The following is a 23,770-nucleotide window of genomic DNA, read 5'->3' as shown; positions in this document are numbered from 1 at the left end:
GTATCCCGGACACAAACGTCAATTCACCCAAAATAAGATTTCGTCAAAATCATTATTGTGGATCTTAAGCGAATACAAGTTGAGTCCAAAAAACTTTTAATTAGGCGAGTTTTTGCTTCACTTGTCTCAGGGAAACCATCTAAGAGGTCGCCCATAAATCACCTGGTCATATATGAGGGTGGGAAAGTTTTGGCCAAAGACTACGGCCCATATAAATTTCCATACGTTTGTATGGACAGAAGATCACGCAGGGGGAATTTGGTGCTCTAGAAAATTAAAAATAAATGACTACGTGATTCATGGCAGACCCGACCAATATCTTAAGGTGATAATGCTGTTTAAAAGCGGATTAACATGATTGTGTTACTTTTCTCAGAAAATCAATTCTCCGATGCAGTTTAAACAGGTACAAGAATAGACTTTAGAGACTGGGTGCTGAACTAGCAAGAATGATAAGCAATTAAAAGATGGAGATTTTATAGATTATAAGGTCATCCTAGACTAAACACATCTTACCATATATGCCGAGGGCGGTGAAATCCGGAAGAATCGCCAATCAAGTAAAGAAGGGTGCATATCAGATGACCGGTTCGTTCACCTCTTTGAAACACAAAAAGTTATGACAATTATGAAAGCTAAAAGCTTTTCGGGGAACTGGGCTATTCGGGGAAACGATATTCGAGGAACCGACATTCGGGGAAAAGTAGCAAATCTGTTTAAGATAAACTGCTCTTACATATGTCATATTATGTATCATGATAAAACTTGACCCAAGCTGTTCTAAAAATTATTTGTGTTGTATTCATAGTTATTCTTCCTTCTTTAAAAATTGGCTGTTCTTTCTTAGAATCTATGACAAAAGGTCGAAGGACAAAAGGTCGAATGACAGAAGGTCGAATGGACAAAAGGTCGAAGGGACAAAAGGTCGAATGAAAAAAATGTCGAATGGACAAAAGGTCGAATGGACAAAAGGTCGAATGACGAAACAGGTCGAATGGACAACAATTCAGGAAGAACAAAAGGCTATACTCTTTAGATAAAAAAGCAAGTTATCACAAGCGCTACAGCTTAAATAGACGCGAAGAAAACGTGCATGTTTTCAGAAAGACCAAACTGAGGGAGGTTCAATTTCAGCTGGTCAACGATCTTTTTGGGGTGAAATTTTGTTAGACTTTTCAGGTCGTAGTGCATCCAGAGTTACTGTGTACGTGCTGTAGCCTTATCTGCAAGAGCCACATTCCTCTCATGCTCACCCGTGCACTGTACATTTTGAGACCTATGTTCCTCGCTATGTGTTCCTCGCTTTTTTTAGGGTAATTTTTCAATGCATCTCATGCGCTTCGTCACATACGTTGTTCAAAAACAGCACAATAATTGATGTGAAGACAAAATTTTAAAACGAGAATCGAAATTTTAGCTTCCGGATCGCGCGTCTTCGACCGTACCATGTAGACCATTTAGACACCTGTATAATATGGAAAAAATAGCTGTAGAGACTCATCGTTACTGAGCAGTTGTTTTACAACTTGGATACCGATGACGAGCGTAGCACCGAGCAGCGCATGTGTTGAATCTACCCTAGACTGGCCCAGCTCAGTATGGGAGAAAAATAAAGTTGTATGATTCCACGGGGCACCCCCAGGATTATTTATTGGGGTTAGACGAAGCCTTTCTGAAAAATTCAGCTCATTTGGTCGTTCCATGAGCTGGCGCATTTGAATTGAAGTTAAGGAATTTTCAGCTCAAACATATGAGCAACAGCACATCATGTACTGTTTGGTTCAGGAAAATTGATGATCGCGTTCAATTGGACCCAGAATGTCAAAAACACTACTTGATGTAATAGCGAAGAATATTGTAGAAGATTGTACCATGATCAAAATTAATAAAGTTGGTGTTTTAACTATCTGAAGTATATCATGCAACACTGCTTGTATTTCTTCAACATATCTTGGAGGTAGCCACTAAGCGCATCATAGCCACCTATGACGCTGGGCGAGCTGAAGCACATGTCGCTTGCATATAAGTGACTGTACGGGAGTGCTGATCTAAGCCTAACTTTCAACAACTGAAAGTGTAATGAAAATAAGATTAAATCCAGATACAACCTTCTGCAATTATGTTCATTAGGGTATCAACTAGTGTATTTGTCATTCTGGGCTTATTTGAACGCGAACAATTAGTATACGGAACGAAACAGTGACATAGGATCAATTTTCAATATATTTGAGACGAATATTGTATGGGATATTCAAATCGAATGCGCCAGCTGGTGAAGCAACCAATTGAGTTGAAATTTTGAGAGAGCGTTTTTCTTTCCCTAAGGCTCGTATCCACGAGGTGCCCCGTTGAGTTTTACAACTTTTTTGTTTAAGGGCCAGTTTAATCTACCCTAGCGCGCGCTTTCAGAATATTTGTGAACCTAGCGCAGCACACTAAGATTCTGATGCGTTGAAAGGCGATTTGATTGGAGACTCGTTAGTTCATTTATGTTCTCCTGGTAATTATGTGACTCTAAGTGCAGCGAGGTGCATTATAGAAATTATATGCATATAGGAATTATAGCACCTATGGCGTGCCGCCATGAGTTGACTGCAGAGCAGAGGGTTCGCTCTGCGGAGGCTGGTTCCCTGTAACAATGTTCAAGACGGCTAGGAGAAGCAGTTTTCCTTGGCTCTTTCTTCTGCATATGTAAAAGTGTTGCATAGGTACGGGTTGCAGATCATCTCTTAATAAAAAGCATGATGCACAAATGCAAAAATGATCAAATTATCAGAAAAGCTCTCAGTAAATGCTAACTAGCTGAGAAGCAGACTCTACCCTAGTTGGGACCTAATTCCAGAAAAAGGATGATTATTTTTCCCTGATGCTAATTTAAATCAGTCGAAACAAACAGTCAGATAAAACTCTAATGCATAGCCCTAAAACAGTAAAACTTCAAAAGAAGGAAAATCCTTTGTTAGAAGTGCAGTTGAAATGCTTATAAACTCTGTAAAGCATGAAGAACAGCCAATATTTATAAGAAGGCAACATTTCAATTGAAAAAAAAAAATACAGGCAAGATGTAAAAGTGAAATCTATGAAGAACAGTTAATTATAAAAAAAGGAATAATCATCGATACAAGTGTCTACAACAGTATAAAACCACTATAATGTGTAAAGTGTCTCTAATAAAGCATAATAATAATAATAACTATAATGTATAACTCCAAAAGAACAGCCAATGTTTCAAAGAAGGACAAATCTCTATCGAAAATGTATCAAATAAAAAGCTAATAATAATTACTTTATGCTTAGAAGTATCAAAATAATAACAATCTTAATAACAGCACTTATACAAATTATTGCTTCAAACATTAGTTCTGAAGAACAGCTATTATCTAAAAGAAGGAAACACTTCAGATGAGAAGGGAGGAATTTGTGATTAAAATGTTAGCAACTGAATGTACGATAATCCTTTCAACGGTACAATTTGAACCTTTCATCCATTCGACCTTTTGTCCATTCGACCTTTTTTTCATTCGACCTTTTGTCCATTCGACCTTTTGTCCCTTCGACCTTTTGTCCATTCGACCTTTTGTCCTTCGACCTTTTGTCATTCGACCTTCTGTCCTTCGACCTTTTGTCCTACAACCTCTTTCTTATTGTATTTTCAAAAGGTAATTGTATTCTAAAAAAAAAATTATGGAATTTTGTTTTTGCTTCCATAGCATATTCTCCCTTCTTTTAAACATTGGCTGTTCTTCCTAGAATTATTGTCTTCGTAATAATGATGAATAAAGAAACATAACACTAGAAAGTTTCCCTTGTCTTTGATAATTCCGTTTTACAGAAAACTAATGCTGTGAAAATTAGAGCAGCATCTATCAACTCTACGGAGGAGTTAAACGAGCTCGAAGTTTGTAAGGAGAAAGTCATCCAAATATTTAAAAATTGTCCAAACGGTTCTAATTACATTCCTGACCATAGGTGGCGCTGTATTTGATGGATTTCTTGATTTACTGATTCTCCATTTAATGAATAAAAGACTGCAACAAAAAGGAAGTCTTGTCGTTAAAGACAATATTATATGAAATCTTAAATTTGGGTTTCCTCAAATTTTTCAGTTAATTTTGTTCACAATTTACTATTTACCTGGATTTTAACAGCCCAAAAATCTCTTATTATTTTTTTTCTGGGGAATGTCCCATTCTGGGGAATGTCCCATTCTGGGGAATGGCGTTCTGGGGAATATAATTCTGGGGAATGGATTTCTAGGAAAAGTCGTACAATCATTTCCCTTGGGTGTCATCCACTTATTCCTCTTGGGAAATACTTGCAAAAAATCCTGCTGAGATTCCTTTATGTATTCTTTTAGGTCATTACTCTAGAATTTCATGCATATAAACACAGCTAAAAATATATTGTAAATTTAAGTTTATTTTCATGCACATATTTGGAGCATCAAAATAAACCTAAATTTCAACGACCAATCCAGTATTTTTCAATTGAATTCACTTTAAATTTACACGATCATGTAGTATTCAACCATTTTTAGTTGAAAATTGAATGCATATTCGTTTAAATTTACATGATGCTGTAATAACACACGAATTTGATTTATTTTTACAGTAGACTTCAGTTTATATCACATTGAAAATTAAATATTTGTTTCTGTGTACTTTAATGTATTCTACCATGAATAACTGTGAAATCCAAACTGAAACCAGAATTTCCACTTGATATTTCGCCAAGAATTATTGCAGTGTTCCAGAATTTTGTCCTATTTGTTCCTAGAATTTCGATAAGACGGGGCTGGTGATCTTATAGCTACCGCTTCTGCTTCATAAGCAGAGAGTCATGGGTTCAATCATAGGTCTGTTTCCTCGTACTTTGCAGCTGTATCTTTCACTTGCTTCTAGCTTCCACAGTATAACGATTAATCTATCACAGTTGATCTATTCGTTCAAAGCATTTGCGAGAACCAGAAACGGACAAAAAATTGTTTCCGTTCTTCCATAATTAAAGCGCGTTTTTTCTTTGCGCCTGATACATAGGCAGTCTGCTAACCAACAAAGCAAGCCTCTCTACCATAAAACTACCCCCCTACAACTTCCCGTATTAACTGATGTAGACGCAATGATATATACGCTCTACAGTGTGCCAGTAAATGTAACATCAATTCCTTCCCCTTACCCTCATTGGTCAGCAAACAGACGTGGCAGGCGCCATTGTTGCCTGAAAATAGAAGGTCACCAGCATTTATATACAGAGGGTGTCTGTTAGTCCCAAGCAGTCATCTAGTTGGTTCCTTGTGTAAGTGAAGCTGATCTGGTAATACTGGAGTATCAACCACTGGCGGCCAATCAAGCTCAAGCTTTAAGCTTTTTGTTCCAAGAATTTCGATAATTTTTTATTCGATGTATGTAGCCAATTCTACCAAAAGTTACTTCAGAGATTTTTTCAAGAATTTATTCCAAGATTTGTTTAAGAATCCTTCAAATAATTTTATCAGAAATTCCTTCAGTAATGCTGAAATCGCTCCAGGGATAACTGCATTTATTTTTCGATATATTTCTCCAAGGAATAACCGAGGGATTCCTTCAGGGTTGACTTCAAAAATTCTTCCATAAATTCCTCCAAAAGTTACTTCAAATGTTTTTTTGGGAACTATTTTTTTTATTTTTCTATGCATTGCTTCATTTTTGTGTACAAAATTTTCAGAGTTTCCTCCTTCTTCCTTCCTTTCCTCCTCCTTCCAAGTAAATCTCTTTAAAAAATTTTGTCTTAAAATTTCTGTAAAATATATTTTTCTCAAAATTTTTTTCACAAACACATCTAGTCATTGCTTCCTCCTGAAATTCATAGAGGAAAAGTTAGTATTCTTCTTAAGACTCTTCCACGCCTTCAGTTTGGAATGCCTCTTTAAATTCACCTCGATTTTCTGCAAAGATATTGCACTGCATTCTTGTAGAGTTTCTTCAAAATTCCAAAGATTCCTCCAATGATTCCTCTACAAATTTCCATAGGTATTTCAGGTATTTCTTTGCAAATTTCTCCAGGAATTCCTCTAGGTATTCCTAGTTACAGGAAGCCTCCTATTTTTTTCAGAAATTTGTATTAGATTCCATCCAGTTATTCTCTAGAAATTTCTCCAAAAAATCTTGCAAAAATTCCAGCTGAGATTCCGTCAAATTTTCCTCCAGGTTTTTCTCTGAACATTATTGTAGGATTTCATCCATAGATTGTGGTTCAAGGTGTTCTGCCAGTAAGTCCTACAGTTATCCCTTCTAGAATCGTCCAGGACTTCCAACCAATATATCTCCGTTAAATATTCCTGTGATTCTTCCGGAATTTTGTCCAGGGTGTTTTGCAAGAATTCCAATATTTTTTTAAGCTATTTAACTTATATTTTTCCAAGGGATTTCTCTGCATATAATAACAGGGTTCGTACAGGATTTTCTCTTGAAAATTTTTAGGGGATGCCTTGTTGAACTGTTCCAGAGAATACTCTCGTACATGGATTTCTCTTAAAATTTCTGCTGGGAATCTGCCTGAAATTCCCAAAGAGATTTGTTTAGGAGTTCTACATAGGATTCAACCAGGCGTTCTTTCATGGTTCCTACCATGAATTTTTCCAAGATTTTTTCTTGAAATTCTTGCTGTAGTTTTTGCAAAAATTCTCTGGAAAATTCCGCCTGTTATTTTTTCTTTGACTTCTACAGGGATTTCTCCAGAGATTCTTCCAAGTGTTCCTCTAAGTTTTTTCCTTGAAATAATTGGAGGATGAGATGCACTTTTGGAGGATTTCCTTGAGATATTCTTAAAGCAATCCCAAGAGAATCCGTGGTGGAGTACCTGCACGGATTTCTGTAGTGATTCTCGAGACAAATACTTCAGAAATTTTTGGGAATCCTTGTAAGAACTCATTATGCACCATCAGTCGCTTTAGATGCCCTTCGTAATATATTACCTTCACACGATTTGATTGAGGAATCATTGAAAGAAAACATGGGATCCTCATGTTGAAACTTCTCAAGGAAACTCTAAAGTTACAGGGATTCCTAGCCTGTTAGTATTCTAGGCGAACTTTCTGGAGAATTCCCCACAGTAATTCCTTAAAAAATTGGTTTATCAATATGTAGATATCAATGATGTTCTAATTGAGTAGCTCTTGGAGAATCACAGGGCACATCTCTCGAAACATTCCTCTCAGAATTTCTGGAGGAACTTTTGTAACATTTAGTGTTTTATTATTATTATTTATCTTTTAAAAGTGGCTGTACTCCTCTAGGGAGTTCGTCGTTTATTACATCTTCTTATAATGATTATTAAATGAAGACTATCTTAGAGTTTTCAAGAGTACTAGTCTGAAGAATCAAACAGCTATCTGAAAATTTGATCATCAGCATGCAACTAATCGATGTCGATGCGAACGGATGTTAGGTTCTCTTGATATGTGCACATTTGACTGATGCAAATTTTGTTTTTGCTCCCCTATGCTTAAACGGTGTCAATTATGATGAAAATCATTCTCCATTCTGATTTGGAAGAAATTTGGTTGTGCACACGCCATTTGAAGTTTATATGGAAATTACTATGGGAAAGCCAAACCTTTTGTGTTCAGCCCTCTATCTGCTCGTCATAATAATATATGAAAAAGCGAACACACTCTTCCCATGTAAAATTTTCCCAGCTACAACTTTGCCGAAGACCAAATTTTGTTTGGACGTGAGGATAAATTGTTATTCTTGATTTCAAAGTCTAAACCATGCTGAGATGATCATTCAATTACCTTCAGAGCAACACTGCTTTTTTGCTGTAGAACATAGTAGCCTGGATTACTTTGATCTATTCTTCCCGCCAGAAGCACCACTGTTGCCTGCCGAATAGTTGGTGAAGCTTACTGAAGGCAAACCCACTTTATGATGATGAATAACAATTTTTCCTGACTTGCAATCAAAATGTGGTCTTCGGCAAAGTTGTAGCTGGAAGAATTTGAGAAAAGTGTGTCCACTTTTCCATAAAATATTATGACGAAGAGATAGAGGGCTGAACACAAAAGGTTGGCGTTTTCCATAGTAATCTCCATATAAACTTCAAATGGCATGTGTACAGTCAAATTTCTTCCAAATCATTTCAAATTTTGGGAGGATGCTTTTTACCATAATTTAAATCGTTTAAGCATAGGGGAGCAAAAATTTTGAAATTTGCATCACTCTAGTGCACATCTTAAATTTGGATTCGTTTTATTATCACCTTAATTGTTTGGGTTTTGGGTATCCGAATATAAGCTTTTTTTTATTTCACGCTTAAACAAAGCTACACAGAATTGAGTGTGAATCGCACAAAATCAGGTTCTTCTGGTTCAAACCTTCAGGTATGGAATTTAAACGCATGCTCAAAAACTACTCTTTGGACAATTTCTTGTTTTTTGCAAAGTATATAACACATAAAGAAGCTCCGTCAAAATAAGGATCTCTGTGCGTTATGACACAACATTAAACAAAAATTGGCATTAAACCTTTGTTTCAGAATGTGTTACAATAAAGCCCAGAAGAGCCCGATTTTGTACCACTTTATTCCAAAGAGTTTATCTATGACATGACGTCTTTTTGAATCTGGGTGAAAAGTCGTAGATTTTGAGCTGTCCAATGATGGTACTATTATGATGTTGACTACGACTACGCTCTAATGAGGCCGACTTTTAAAAACATATTGTATAATATACTATTTTGGGCCCTTAATGCGTAATGTGCAACGTTTGTGTCGCACCTTCTCTAGAGGTTTCTAAAATTTCCTTTAGTTTTAGATATGTTAATTGTGAAAAAATAGAAAAATTCAGAAAATTTCATATCTTTTCTCTCTACGAAGCTCTTTTTATCGTACCGATTGACCAAAGTGATCTCAATGCACAATGAAGGTTAACGTCATAACTTGTTGAATGAAGGTTTGAATTTTGACAAAAATGACAAAATGAAAAACACACAGGTCTGTAAAATATCATTCTTCAGTAAGAGTATTTTAAAAATATATGCAGAAAAAATTTTGCCCATTTTAACAATATAAGAAATTTCAAATAAGTCAAAAGCTCGTATTTCAAATGTTGTGATTTTCCAGTTGAAAGCAATTCATATTATTTCTGAGCTGCGGTGAGCTGCGGAAGCCTAGATACATACCTCAAAACTTGACCATTTTGTATAAAAAGCAGCCAATGCGTACTTTATTCTAACCAGTATTCTGCCCATAACTGCATATTTGTCACATTTAACATTTTTGATAATTTCGAGTTAATACCGAGGAGTGTCATCAAATGATAAATAAATACGATTAGCTCACTGAAATCTGTGAATTTGTTCTAGAAAATCAGAAAAAAATACCAAGTTGTTTTGTCACATTGGTAATTGCAATCGCATAACAGTCACATTGAGATTATACATGAGTCCCGTAATGAATTAGAGATGAAATTTCTATCAGAACTATTTTCTGACTATTCACCCAGTATGCGATATGAGTTTTACAAAATTTGAGCCTCAAATAAGGCCTTTTGAGTTCCTGGTAATTTTTGGAAATTTTATTTTCGTCCCATACACTTCACTTCACACTCACACTTGGTATTCCATTTACTCAATGCCTACTTTTGTCGAATGTTACAAATATGCAGTTATGGGCAGTAACTGTATACCGCATAAATTTGTTTTGTAACCTCTGTAACCTACCGAACACTTGCAACAGTTTGTTGAAATCGTTCAAATCAGTGTCAGTCTGATTAGAGTAAGAAATTCTAAGAATGTCACTAAATAGACAACCTAATTGTATAATCACTTGTCCAATAAAAAAGACCACAAAACTTGTGTGATTTCACTCAAATTCAAAATATGATTCAATAGCTTTAACATCTCAATCACGCCGTTTCTTCTCAGCTGGGAGAGTGGCAATTAAGATTTCCTCGAAAACGTTCCCACTTACACGTGCGTCTTTGTTTGTTTCATTTCAGGATGTATACTGGCAGAACTGTACACCGGATATCCGCTGTTCCCCGGAGAGAACGAAGTGGAACAATTAGCGTGCATCATGGAAGTGCTAGGAGTTCCACCAGATGATCTCATCAATACTGCCACCAGAAGGAGGTTGTTTTTCGGTAAGTTTTTCCCCCAGTCTCATATTCTTTCATTTCTAATGTTTCACATTTCTGATTTCTGCAGACTCGAGAGGTATTCCACGGTGTATAACCAATTCCAAGGGACGCAAACGGAAACCGGGCACCAAAACGATCTCGCAGGCACTCCGCTGCAACGACACCGTGTTCATCGATTTTGTCAGTAAATGCCTAGAGTGAGTAGCGAAAAAAAATTATGGCGGCGTTCAAGCTCCCAACTAAATGTAATTACAAACCTAGCACAGTGCCCGGTGCACTTTGAGTGTGGTATTTTTTTTCGTGACTACACAAAACTGAACGCTAAAATAACAAAGTACGGGTCGCACCAGGCTGGCATCATAGTTGTATGCTTTCATCAGCTTGTGGCATAACGTCGACCGGCGGAAATGGCTGCAAATGCAAAGCTTCCAAAGAGAGAAAAAAAATGTACATAGTACGATATGAATGAAATTTATTCATGAAAAAGAAGGACCTGAGGCTGGTGGGTTAATGGGTAATGGGGCAATCGTACAATTCACTAACTGGTGTGCTTTGAGTCCTGACACAGTGACCTCGTATATAGTCACGAGTTAATTGCCATGCATAAATTAATTTAGGGAAATATCCGCTCGAATACTTCCGTCAAGGTCGGCGTTAGGTTCGTGACTGCATTATATGTAAAACATAATTCCACGGACTGTGTGTTTAGCAGATGAAAGGTTTTGTGTTTATGCATGGGTGCCTTCGGAAATGGCAAACCTGCGATGTGCATGTCAATATTAAAATTTCCGATTTCTAGACTTATTTGACCCTTGTGCTATTTGACTATTTTCCACTGAAATGTGTAATGTATAAGTTACAGGTAAAATTAACACCCAATGTGGCCAAAAGCTTACACTTGCAGAAAATTACAGCAGAGCTGTAAGACATCATCGTCGAAAGCACCGCTATAGCCATAGATGCCCCTTTACAGGCATATTCAACGTGGCTGGCGAAGCTGAGCGTGTCATCGACCATTTCCTCAAGAATCCTTAGGGATCACTTGGACTCTCTGGTGAAATCACCGACCAAACAAAGCGCCCGTTGCTCGGACGTGCGGTTGTTGACCACCACCACCTCTGTCTTGTGATGGTCCAGTCTTAGTTTCTTAAACCTCATCCTTTCCTCAACTATGGAGATATAATGCGCTGTTGTCAACTTTACTTCCTCCATCGATTCACCGTAGACCACGTTGGCGAAGCTATCAATCTTAACACCCGTCGGAAGGGGCAGCCTCAGTACATCATCGTACATTGCATTCCATAACATCGGGCCAAGGATTGAACTTTGAGGTGCTCCCGCGGTAATTCGAACGCTTTTCTGCCCCTTATCTGTGTCATACAGTAGAATCCTACCATCAAAATAGCTTTATACAAGCTTAAACAACTGCACCGGTACCTTGAGGCATTGAAGTGCGTGGGATATCGCTTCCCAGCTTGCGCTGTTGAACGCATTCTGCACATCCAGAGTGACTACCGCGCTGTAACGGATGCCGCTCCTTTTATGATCGATTGCAATCTCAGCTATCTGAATGACCGACTTGATAGCGCCCAGATTAGATTTACCTATCCTGAATCCCAACTGATTGTTGGGCAGGCCATCCGCAACTTCCGTATAACTTTTCCAAAAACTTGCCCGTCGTATCTAGCAGACAGATAGGTCTATAAGCCGACGGGTCACTTGGTGGTTTCCATACATCCATACATCTATGCAGCAATGCATCGTGGTTCCAAAACTTCCGGATTCGCATTGATTGCCGTTTTTAGGGCAACATGCGGGATACCATCGGGTCCCGGTTAGCGTTGGGCGATTTGAATCGATATTACGAAAATCGATGTTCGCTTTCCGATTAATCGATTTTTTGAATCTATGTTTGGAGCACCTAAAATCGGGTGAATCAATTCCCTTCATTCAATTATTTGAATCGATTCATTTTGTTGAAATCGTTAAATATTTCTTAATGAGTTTGTGAAAAAAAAAAACAATATTTTGTAATAATCTTGAAGTAGTAAATATGTTCGATTTGATTCAAAGATGTTAAAATCGAATTCAAATGCATTTGATCTCATTGCAAGCTTCATAAATGTCAATTTTTATCCGATTCGAAGCGATTTGAAAACATCGATTCAAAGGATTCGATTAAATCGGTAAATCGATTCGGCAGTTCAAATATGAATCGATTTATTAACATCTATGTTCTGAACAAATTTTTCCAACGCTAGTCCCGGTGCCTTATTTGACGCGAATGATTTCACGACTTATTTATTTATTTATTGCTACGTCTTGAATCAATGCCTTAATCCGCCAGACTGTTAATTTAAATACTTAATTCTATGTTTAAAAGTACATTTGGACCCATTAATATCAAAATAACATCCTACATAATTGAAGGCCCGCAAACAACTATACATTGGGCAGTTCTGTCCATATGTCGTTCTATGCGGACGTATAACCAGCAACTGCCTCTCGCGGAGCTGCCTTGTCGGTGCGTAAAACCTCAGTTCGTTGGTCAATTCCGAGCAGTCGATGTTATTGAGCAACAAGTCGTACACAAATAATCGCTGAATCTTAGTTCTGGACGTCAATGTTTCCAAATCTATCAGCCTACAACGACTTAATTGTCGGGAAGATTCGTCGGATCGTTCCACGGCAACTGCCTTAAACAATAGTGGATGAAACAGCGCTACACCTTCTCAATTCTGAGCATATGCGTTGCATGGTATGGAGACCAGACGCACACTGCATATTCCATGACGCTCCTGACCAGCGAGCAATACAGAGCCTTCAGCGTGTACACATCGCGAAACGATTGCGAGTTTCGTCGGATGAATCCCAACACAGCAAATCCTTTCGCCGTCACGGTGCTTATGTGTTCAGTGAACTTCAACTTACTTTCTATTATTACGCCAAGATCACGAATGGAAAACACGCGCTCGATGATGTTGTTACCGATTTCGTAGTCTTGAGTCACGTACGTTTGGCGCCGCGTGAAGGTAATAGTTTTGCACTTGTCTATGTTCAGTTCCATACCATTCTTTGTATACCGTGAAATCTGCTCATTTACGTCAGATTGTAATGCACGGCAATCGAGAGTCGAAGATATTTCTCTATAGATCTTAAGATCATCCGCATACATCAGCTTTCCAGATTTTAGACGGACGGCGAGATCGTTCACATCGACTTTCACATGAGCCTTTCGATCGGTCACGTAGGATCTAAGCCATTCGGTTATCCAGTCAGGAAGCCCAATATGCTTAAGCTTGCTGATTCAAAGTTCGTGAGGAACTTTATCGAAGGCTTTCGCAAAGTCGAAATAAATTGCATCCACTTGACGCCGCTTCTCGACAAAATTCGACAGAACATTTGTGAAACTCATCAGATTCGAAACTGTCGATCTTTTCTTTACGAAACCATGCTGAACATCGGAGATTATTTGACGAACTGCGCTGTAGAGACTCCTGTGTATAATCTCTTCGAATACCTTTGCGATACAGCACAATACCGTACTTGTGAATCGGAGTGATTGAAGCCACATTCCAAATCTCAGGGAAAACTTGTTCACGTAGAGAGCGATTGAGAATTACACTAATTGGTGTCTTCAATGAGTCTGCACACTCTTTGAGGAATGTCGGAGGTAAGCAGTCTGTGCCTGCACCTTTAGTGACGTCAAGCTTTTTCAACACAGATGAGACTTCGTGTTGAGAGATCGTTATCATTGGTAGACTTTCGTTAAAAGATTGAATATTCTGCCTCCCCGATGATGAGAACGTAGGGGAGTGGTTGTTATGCACACTGCTGAAGAAGTCTGCAAATAAATTAGCGGAAGCTTCTGTTGTTTCGGCTGTGGTTCCATTGTAAGACATTTCTTCAGGAATTCGGTTGATGTTTTTCAGCTTCTTGATGTACGTCCAAAAAGATTTCGGGTCCCGTTTTAAGTTGGATTCCATACGGTTTGTATAGCTCCGAAAACGTTTTCTTGGCATACACTGTATCGCGTTTGGAGGGACCTTAGATTCTTTCTGATGTCGTGAGATTTATTCCGGAAGTAACGCTTTCGTGCTTTGCGAACAATGTTCCGTAGGTGTCACAACTCTGGTGTCCACCATGGAAGTGGCAGAGCACCTTCGTCTCCGTGGTACGTGACGGCGAATGATGTCGAAAACCTTGTCGTAAAACAATACAGTGATTCGGTCGAGAGGTGCATCGCCAAACGTTTCATTCCAGTCAACTGCCACTAGCATGTCATTCAGTGCTGCGAAATCACAATGCTTCAAATCGAAGTCGTCTACATCAGCCTCTTCAACAGGGGCGCATGTTCTGGTTTCAATTTCGATTCGGAGAACAAACGGCTTGCGATGAGAGTCAACTTTCAACAGAGAAGATGGAGGATCGATGAGCTCCACGAATGCTAGGTCAAGATTCACTCGCGGATGCTAGGTCAAGAATACGTCCATTCATATTACGAAGTGAGTTGATTTGATGTAGTCCAGAACCGATCATGGATTGGGTGAACATTATTTCCGATTCTGAAGAAGCATTTCGCGGCAAGTAACTGTTGCAATCATCATCGAAATGCCATGTCAGATGCGGTAGATTGTAATCGCCAACGACGACAATGGAGTCACGAGTTGATGATAAGTTGCAAATCTCCTGTACTGCAGATGCGTGCGAATCATATACATCGAAATGGGAACTAGGCCGAATGTAAATGCCACATACGTAAATCGTTGTATCAGGTAGTCTAACAGCAACCACAACCTGTTCGAGGTGGATGTAGTCCGTTAGTTCAACAGCACTGCAACGAAGAATCGATTTCACAGCGATTAAAACGCCTCGGCCTCGCTGGAACGTGCTGGTATTGTCATTGCGGTCACAGCAAAAGATGCAGTAGTTCGATGCTAATTATGCCAGCTCTTCGTTCGTCACACTCACCACTTCTTCTCCTTCATCTGCCACATTTGGCGCCGAATGCCATGGGCTTTCGGGAGATGCGGAAAGAGTACACTGATTATCGATCGCAGCAGCTCGTGCGACTTCTCTTGGGGCGCTATGGCACCTTTGGTCTCAACCACGGCATAAAAATTAACAAGGCAGGCTCTTTTCTGGTGTAAACATCGAATTTGATAATAAACATGTGACGTCCCTCCTATCGTACCATATACCATCCGGACCACTAGATCATTTTTTTTCACAAATTTGTTCGAGATGGATAGGAATGACGTCGTGAAGTAGCTGTCAGTTTTCGGAATATACCACCTTCTTAATACAGTACACCGTGGTCTCAACCATTATGTAGGCATCACCCCACGGTCTCGAGTTGTCACTCTGCCATAGACTGTCAAAGCATGCCCGTTTACGACTCTTGATTTCTTTTTTGAGAGCTAACTTTGCTTCTCTGAATGCTGCACTGTGTTCTTCCTATTGAGCTTTTATGTATGTGTCCCCGTTACAATCTTCGTCTAGCCTGAAGGTAGATTGCTCGAAGATTTGCAATTGATTCACACCACCAATACATTGGCGGCCTGTTCTCTCTAGGAGGGGCTTTATTCGGCGTGGAAGCATCACACACTCTTGATATCACATCAACTAGCTGTTCTCCGTTTAGGTCCAGAGTGTTTCGTTCGCACCTCAGGGCTTCAGTGAATACTTCGCCATCAAAGCGCGCTATTTTCTATCATTAGAGTTGGGTAGAGTTACATCGCACAGCCCTCCGTCCGCCTGGTATTATACTAGAGCGAATGGATTGACGATCCTCATAGCGACCCATCATAAACGCGTCAGTTCATGGTACCTAAAAGGTTAGGACTACAGAACCCACCCAGTTTCTGTTGTTGGCTGGTATGCAATATGGGTCCGATAGTAACACCACGTCGATCTTTGGTTGAGACTGATCGCCAAAGCAGCTGTTGGGCTACATAACAGTGGTTTGCATTTAGAATTTGAGTGCACTTATGCTCGGGCATTTAGGTTCCCCCGTTAAGTGTTCGTTGTTTGCTCTGTCGACACATATTAGACACTTAGCGATTTGCTTACAATCGCTTGCCCTTTGCTTACTTCTGTTGGGACCACTACATTTCCACGGCTTAAGGCGCTTCCCGAAACACTTGATGCAAACTTCAGGAGGCTGTTGTATGCTCAACCGACAACCTGACCAGCCTACCTTGAGTAAGAACAAGCTCTTCGCTTTTTTGGCCTCTGCAACTGGCAGCCTGATCACCGCCACCTGGGTGTCCTACAGGTCCTTTCTAAGGTGGATGGTCGTACCAGCTACATCGATGTCACATTGCTCTTTGAGGTCAGTCGATACCTCCGTTGCATCGGTGATCACATCCAGATATTTTTACAATGAAGAGTCGCTTTTGCAGCCAGGGATCTCAAATCATCCTCGTCGCCATGTATTTCTTGTGCTAGTTGCTTATGGGCTGGACCCTTTTGCTTAGCATCATTCTTTAAAACTAGGATCATTTCCCCAATTCTAGTCCACCTTATGCCCTGCACATCTGTGCCCAGTGGCAAAAATTTCTCCGTGCATCGCATTGCCTTTAGAACCTCGGCGTATTTCGTTGTCGAACAGACCGGTAATCCTTAAAAACTGTCGTAAATACCACAGTTTTGTCGAACGGCGCGTTGCAAAATGGTGAGTCAACGGGGTCCTCACAAGTTCCTACTTCATGCGTCCACGATTCGACTGAATACCAATGACCGCCAGATAAGAGTTGTGTGCTTAGCTGGTCTTCTGACTTCAGCTAGATTAAGGAGATGTGTCCACCGAGATGCGGCTCAAACAGCGTCTGACTGGCAACCACAAGGACTGAATAAGAAATACTCTTCCCCGGAAGCTACACTCAAGATGGCAGCCCCATTACGGGGGATAGGGAACCTTAGGCTAACAACATACTGTCTCCGAAACTTCAAAAAATGTTCAAGAAACCGTCAGAGACAGATTACCTACCATGATACCGTGATGGCTACAGCGTCATGCCGGGCGTATTGTAAAGCGTCATCTTCGTTGGTCTTGGGCGAAACTTCTCCAGTTGCCCCGAATGTTCAGGGTCGCCAGATCCGCCATGTCGCGTACAACCAGAGCCGTAGCGTTGCCTCATTGCTCCCTTGGCAAACCTCCATTTGTGCGCCCCTAGTCAAAGTGAAAACTTTTGTTTTTCTTTTAATGAAATATGTTTACGTTTAACATATACAAATTCCTAGAGATTATTTTTTGAGAATCTATAGCGACTACAATACGTACTTTTTTCCTAAAGCCTGAAAAAAAGTCATGAAAGTATTAAAAGTTTACTTAAATTTGAAGTACATCAAACTCTTCACAAAAAGCTCCAATTTCTTGTTTAAAAGAACCGTCTGATGATCATGTTATCAAAAAGGTCTTAGGGCAAAATTCCTAGAATTAGATGTTTGTTTAAATGAAAGAAAAACTAAGCTACAGAAACTTCTTGATACCATAGACAATTAGTATTAAATTATAATGAAATACATTGAGCAAAAACAAAGTGTTAGTTAGAGGCTCAGAAATTGGTCTGAGTATTCCTGAAGGAATCTGCTGGACATTTTGACATCATTCATTTTTGCGTAATTTGTGTAGATCGTTTCTTCATTTTTCAATAGACATCAACTTTCTAGAACATAGTATTAATTTTAGAACATTGTTGGGCTAAAACAAGAAGGGAGATCGAAGCGTGCTGTGCTCAACAACGGACGTGAAAAAAATTCCGTCCGTCAAATTTAAGATTTTTTTTATGTTTTTGTAATGTTCAATATTTGATTATTTGCTGCATTTTTTACGTTGTTAAGCCCAATATAAAAGCAGTTATGCAAATTGTTCTTATGTGGAAGATTTTTCAAGCGCTGCTGTTTTTCCTGCTGCCGAACTTCCATCAATGTGTGAGCCCGAGTTCATTCGGAGGAAATTGCGTTGGCAAAATTCAGTGAGAGTTTCGGCGTCCGAGTACATACATAGCAGACGGAAAAATTTGCCAATAGACCAAGGCTCATAGAGGTGAAAAATGCTGTTTTTACTGACCGCTGCAAAACTACTGTTGATTGCCGCAAGACGAAGTAATTGGTGGTAACAGCAGTACCCACAATCCAGGAGTACAAACACACCAGACGTTGGTATACTATTGGAATTTGGTGAGATCGTTTTTAATACTCAATTTTATAATTTTTTATCAAATTACACACATTGTCTTATATTTGGTCAAATGAATCAAGTATTAATTTTCTTGTTATTCCTTGTATTCTTGTTACTACATTTTATAATATATGGGAAATAATTTTGGTCCCTTTATTGCGGGAAAGGGGCAACATAAGTTTTCTTCTCGTTTCAGAAAGCGAGCAAAGACGCTTAAGGTGAAGATGAATCGAAGCCAAAGTTCAAATTTTCAAGAGCACGGATCTGGAGAATTAAACATCCGGTAAAGCTGAAAACTTAGTTGATTGGTCACTAGCTGGTGGTGCCCAATCGATTAGGTTTTCAGCTCAAACGGATGTTTGGTTCTCCGGATCCGTGCTCTTGAAAATTTGAACATTGGCTTCGATTCATCTTTACCTTAAACCAAGGCTCTTGAGAACAACAATGGAGTGTACATTAACGCCACTCCCAACGATATTACCTATAACCCTCAATCGAAACGGTTGGTACGGTTGCCCCCGTTTCTTCTTTAAAAAATTGAAATTTTTTTGCCTATCAGTTTATTCATGCGTGAATAACCTAATCGTCATGATTTTTTTAATTGTCTCCAACACCAAAGTCTGCACAGTGGGCCTGGCCATTTTAATATTTGTATCATATCGCTGATATTCTACAAATATTAATACTGACAAGAAAATATCTGAATAAATTTAGGTATTTCCAGGATGCTTTTCAATATTGGCTGTGCAAGCGCTTAGATTAGATTAGATTGTTGGGCTAAAACAAGAAGTAATTTGTTAGTCATTTTAAGTTAGTTATAGTTAAGTTATTCAACATCATTTTTTTTTATTCCATAACTTTTGTAGTTAGCATAAAATATCTTTCCATGGACTGTCAAAGCTAAACTATCAGAATGTTGTAACAAATTTACCTAGGACCTCGTAAAAATAAATCACAAAGTATAGAATTATAATTTCATTTTTTGTCGTCGAACGAATTTTTCGAAAAAAATAAACAAAAATAAGAAGACTTCACCTGCAAGGAATACCATTACTGAGAAGAAAACTACCTGAAACACACACAAAATTTCTTCCCAGAATTCACGTCCAGTAGGTATTGTATTACATTTGTACTCAAGATTATTTGAATATCTTTTTAGTAATTTTGTCGAAACCTATGAAACAACAAAACTGCGTTAGACGAAATTTCCAAAAAAGTTTAGCGAAACTTAATTTTGCATGCTAAGTAGTATAGAAAACGTACTGGATGAAGCTTGAATCTAATGCCTAATAAAATTGAGCTAATTGATAAAAAAAAAAAACAGTTCAATCACATGTTAAAACTCAAATTGAACATCACAAATCAGATTTATGTGTAAAACAGTTTTAACGACTTTCAGATCTCTAAAAAAGAGTGCTTGAAGTCTAACTGAGTTAATTTTGGAATTGAAAAATGTGCGAAGAAAATGTTGATATTTTCAAGAACATCTTATACGACTATTCAAATTATGAATTCTGCAATCTTTTGAGATGCTTTAAACAAACACTGTTAAAAGAACTTCGAATTTCTTCAATTATGTCTTGTTATGACCACGACATTTTTTTTTTGGTCCGTGTGGCGCCTCCGTTAGATATGTTTCTTCCAAAATGTTGCCAGGTCCTCATTTTGGCGCCCCCTGAAGGCTGGCGCCCTTGGCGGGTGCCAACCTGGCCAACCGAACGCTACGGCACTGCGTACAACCAGCGTATTCGTGGTCTTCCCCGAAGCCGCCGACCTTTACCTGGTTCCCTGCTGAATATTTTTTTCGCAATTCTTTTTTCCGACATTCGCACTAAATTACCAGCCCACTGAAGTCTGCCGTATTATACACGCTTTATAATATTTACATATTTGTACACTTGATACAACTCGTGATTTATGCGTCTGCACAACACACCATTTTTGAGTTTCCCACCGAGTATTGTCCGCAGCACTTGACGCTCGAAAACACCGAAATCTTTCCGATCTGCCTCTCCTAACGTGCCCGTAGAGAGCCACCGGAAAAATCAATGTTTTATACAGGACAAATTTTGTTTCCGTTCGCAAGCTGCGGGACCTAAGCTGGTTACGTAGTCCGTAAAAGACCCTATTCGCAGACCTAGCCGCAACACGTCTTTTCATTTCGCGGGAAACGTCGTTGTCACATGTCACAAGTGGTCTAAGGTAAACTAATTCTTCAACAATGTCAAACACATCCCCAACAAACACTACCTCAGCACCTGCACCACCAAGCCTGACTCTATATCTACCTGCAACCATGTACTTCGTTTTGGTAGAATGAAAGGTCAGGTCTATCCTCGCTGTCTCCCTCTTCAGAGTCACGAAGCCCTCTTCCACTGATCGATTCCAATCGTCCGCAAAGCCAAAGAGCATGTGTGACCTTGTATTGATAGTGCCATTTCTCTGCACGCCAGATCTACTAATAGCACCCTCGAGTGCAATGTTGAACAGTAAATTCTAAAGTGCGTCTCCCTGCTTCAACCCGTCACCTGACACCTCGTCTGCGATCCGAACACTTGATTTCGAACCATCCAGCGTAGCACGTATCAGCCTAATTAGTTTTGCCGGAATAATAGCATACAATGCGAGAGTCTAAATTTTCTACCGAACTAACCTGTGATCTTATGCGACTGATCATATGAAAACAAATGTTGATTTGACAGCTGCTACGGTTTGATTCAACTTTCTTTGTACGAGTGTACGGGATGAAACAACATGTATAAATGAACTTAGAAAAAAAGTGTTGTATGCGAAGAAACTCATCCATCTGACGATTTTATCCACCGTGTTTTGCGGTTTCGATGTAGTTTGCATGAATAAACGAGTTATTATGTGAACTTTCACGCAACTTCTGGTTGTCTGGGTGAGTCGTACGCCGCCTTGAAATCAATAAACAGATGGTGAGTCTGCTACTTATAATGCCGAAATTCATCTAAGGACTGTTCATTTTAAAAAGTGGACACTTTGGACATGTAATATCTTTTTAATTTATCAATGAAATTGAAATCGGTTTTCTGTACATCGTTCGACTAATATTGTACAATGCTGTGGTAATAAAAAAGTTACCAAAATAATATGATTTCACACTAATAAGGCACAACGTTTAGAACGGTCGATTATTGGAGGTTATCAAAATCAAGGATTAAAAATTAAAAATCGGCAGGAAAATTCGACAATTTATATTTTTTATTTTCAAAAAATGGTTGTACTTAGAAAGCATCATCAATTAGAAGCTTGCTAAAAAATATCAAGTTATTTTTGGAGAAGCAATTTTGCAGATATCATAAAATCATTTTTTATCAATTTTTTTTAAAGAAAAATATCTTAAATTTAAATGGAACTGATATGAGTAGAATTTTAAGGTTTAAAGTACGTCCAGACGGAAGTAATAATATAGTATCTTATCTATATAAATAAAAATGGAAGTGTGTTTGTATGTCACGAAATGGCTTGAGAACGGGCTATTGGATTTTGAAAGTTGTTCCATAGTTATGTTCCTGAAGTGTTCCGACGTGTTTGTGTGCATAAAAAGCAAAGGATATTTAACAGGAAAGTAGAAAAAACAGGAGTGAACGGAACTTCCATTTTGCACGGAGCGTTTCATGGCGTTTTTCAACAGCCTACTTGATGGCAAGACGAAGTTTGCCGGGACCACTAGTAAGGAATAGATCACTAAATTGACTCAGCGTCAGGAACTGATGGAATATTATTGATGTTTTTAAAAGCTCTACCTTAAGTTGAATAGTAAAGGATACCAACATACAATTTGTTCATTGAATTTAGGATTTTTTTCATGCGAAAAATAATGCTTAAACTTGACGAACAGTTTTTCTTAGGAGTTTTTGCAAAAACTATTTAGTTCTTCAACCGAAAGCATTTTGTAAGTTTCTGTATTTTCATAACATTGTAGAATAATAGTTGAACGATACACAGAAAACCGTTCACGATTTCATTAATAAATAAAAAGATATAGCATAAACAAGGTGTCCACTTTATAAAATGAACAGTCCTTAGGACCTTAAACATCTAAACATCTGGTCCGTTGTCTATGGGCCCTCACAAAAACCAGTTTGGTATTCGCCGACGAAGGACTCCTAGAGCGGTCTCAGTCTGTTCAACAGGATGCCCGACAGGATTTTGTACGCCAAATTCAGAAGGGTAATTCCTCTGTAATTGTCACACTCCAGTCTTTGTCCTTTCTTGTAGATTGGGCTATGAGGCCATCCAACCAGCCGGTGAGCAATTCTTCGTCTTCCCATACCTTCAGAAGTGCTCGGTGGATCGACTGATAAAGCTGCTCACTTCCGTGCTTGAGAAGTTCGACCTTCTCAGCAGCCCTACAGTTCTTCAACTAAAGATTACGAACTGTTTTAACGACAACGACTTTTAGCGCGAAACAACGGACACGATTTGAAAAATAGAAAGTACTAACTGGTACAACTCGCCAACGAGGTGCGTCGCATAAAGCTCGACTGGGCGAAGTCCGTTGGCCAAACTTTGGAGAACACAGAATACCATCGGGACAGATTCTGCTATATTCTGGCCTTCGAGGTGAACACGCTCCTCGGCACCGTGGAGTTGGCTTTCTGCTTAGCGGCCAAGCTTACGTCGCGCTCATGAAGTGGGAGCCTATAAATGAGAGAATAATCGTCACCAAATTGAGAATACGGGATTGAAACCTTACCTTAGTCCAATGTAATGCGCCAACCAATGCTACCGAATTGATTGACAAAAAGAATTTTTCGAAGGATGATATCAAGATCTTCATGGGCTACTTCAATGCGAAGATCGGATCCGACAACTCGAGCTATGAGCCCGTCATGGGGCACCATGGTCTCGGAGAAATGAGAGAAAACGAAGTGCTGTTGGCGCTTTACTAACGAGTAGTGGTTGGAAATCAGCCGACAAATCATCCTGATAAAGTCACGACTCATGTTCATCCCTTCAAATGACTTCTATGATAACGAAAAAGAAGAAAGACAACTCTCTCTCAACTCCACCTGATGTGCACGCGATGATGTTAATCAGCTAATATTGTGCATCCAGATTAACTTTAGACCGAAGTTCATGAGAGAAATGAAATATCACCGACAAAAGTTTGCCGAAGTTCGGCGTCGGCATTCTACCGAAGTGCTACGCCGACAAAGGCAATCCTTATGCGTTGGCGAAGCACCAAATTAGAATACCGACGCCGAACTTCACCGAAGTTTTGACTGCCGAACTTCTAATTGTCACTCGAATTGTCAATAGGTTAACTAAAAGACTAAACTCAGTAACGAGTTTATTGTATTTATCCAGATTCACGTGGCCTTTACACCTACAGTATGCCAATCCTGTGTTAACCTCCCTACCACATATACAGTTCATTAAACTTTCATATTATCCAGTCAATTTCCGAGTTAAATACGTCAACTTCCTGCACGGCATTC

At 39.1% G+C, this 23,770-nt stretch overlaps 1 protein-coding gene across 15 annotated transcripts in view; it reads left to right on the top strand.

The window, feature by feature from the left end:
• LOC5570893 (dual specificity tyrosine-phosphorylation-regulated kinase 2) overlaps positions 1-23,770 on the top strand; it is a 414,629-nt gene that overhangs the window by 379,116 nt on the left and 11,743 nt on the right. For all 15 annotated transcript variants that reach the window (XR_002500512.1, XR_002500511.1, XR_002500510.1 and 12 more), the window contains 2 exons: positions 9,977-10,120; positions 10,185-10,314. Coding sequence is in view for 12 of the 15 variants with exons in the window: in XM_021844970.1 (XP_021700662.1) it covers positions 9,977-10,120; positions 10,185-10,314 (274 nt within the window). In the remaining 3 variants the exon portion in view is untranslated. The remainder of the gene's footprint in view (positions 1-9,976; positions 10,121-10,184; positions 10,315-23,770) is intronic.

This window comes from Aedes aegypti, chromosome 2, assembly GCF_002204515.2.
Source record: "Aedes aegypti strain LVP_AGWG chromosome 2, AaegL5.0 Primary Assembly, whole genome shotgun sequence".
Taxonomy (NCBI): Eukaryota; Metazoa; Arthropoda; class Insecta; order Diptera; family Culicidae; genus Aedes; species Aedes aegypti.
The sequence above is the reverse complement of the archived record's forward strand: the minus strand, read 5'-3'. Positions and strand labels throughout refer to the sequence as shown.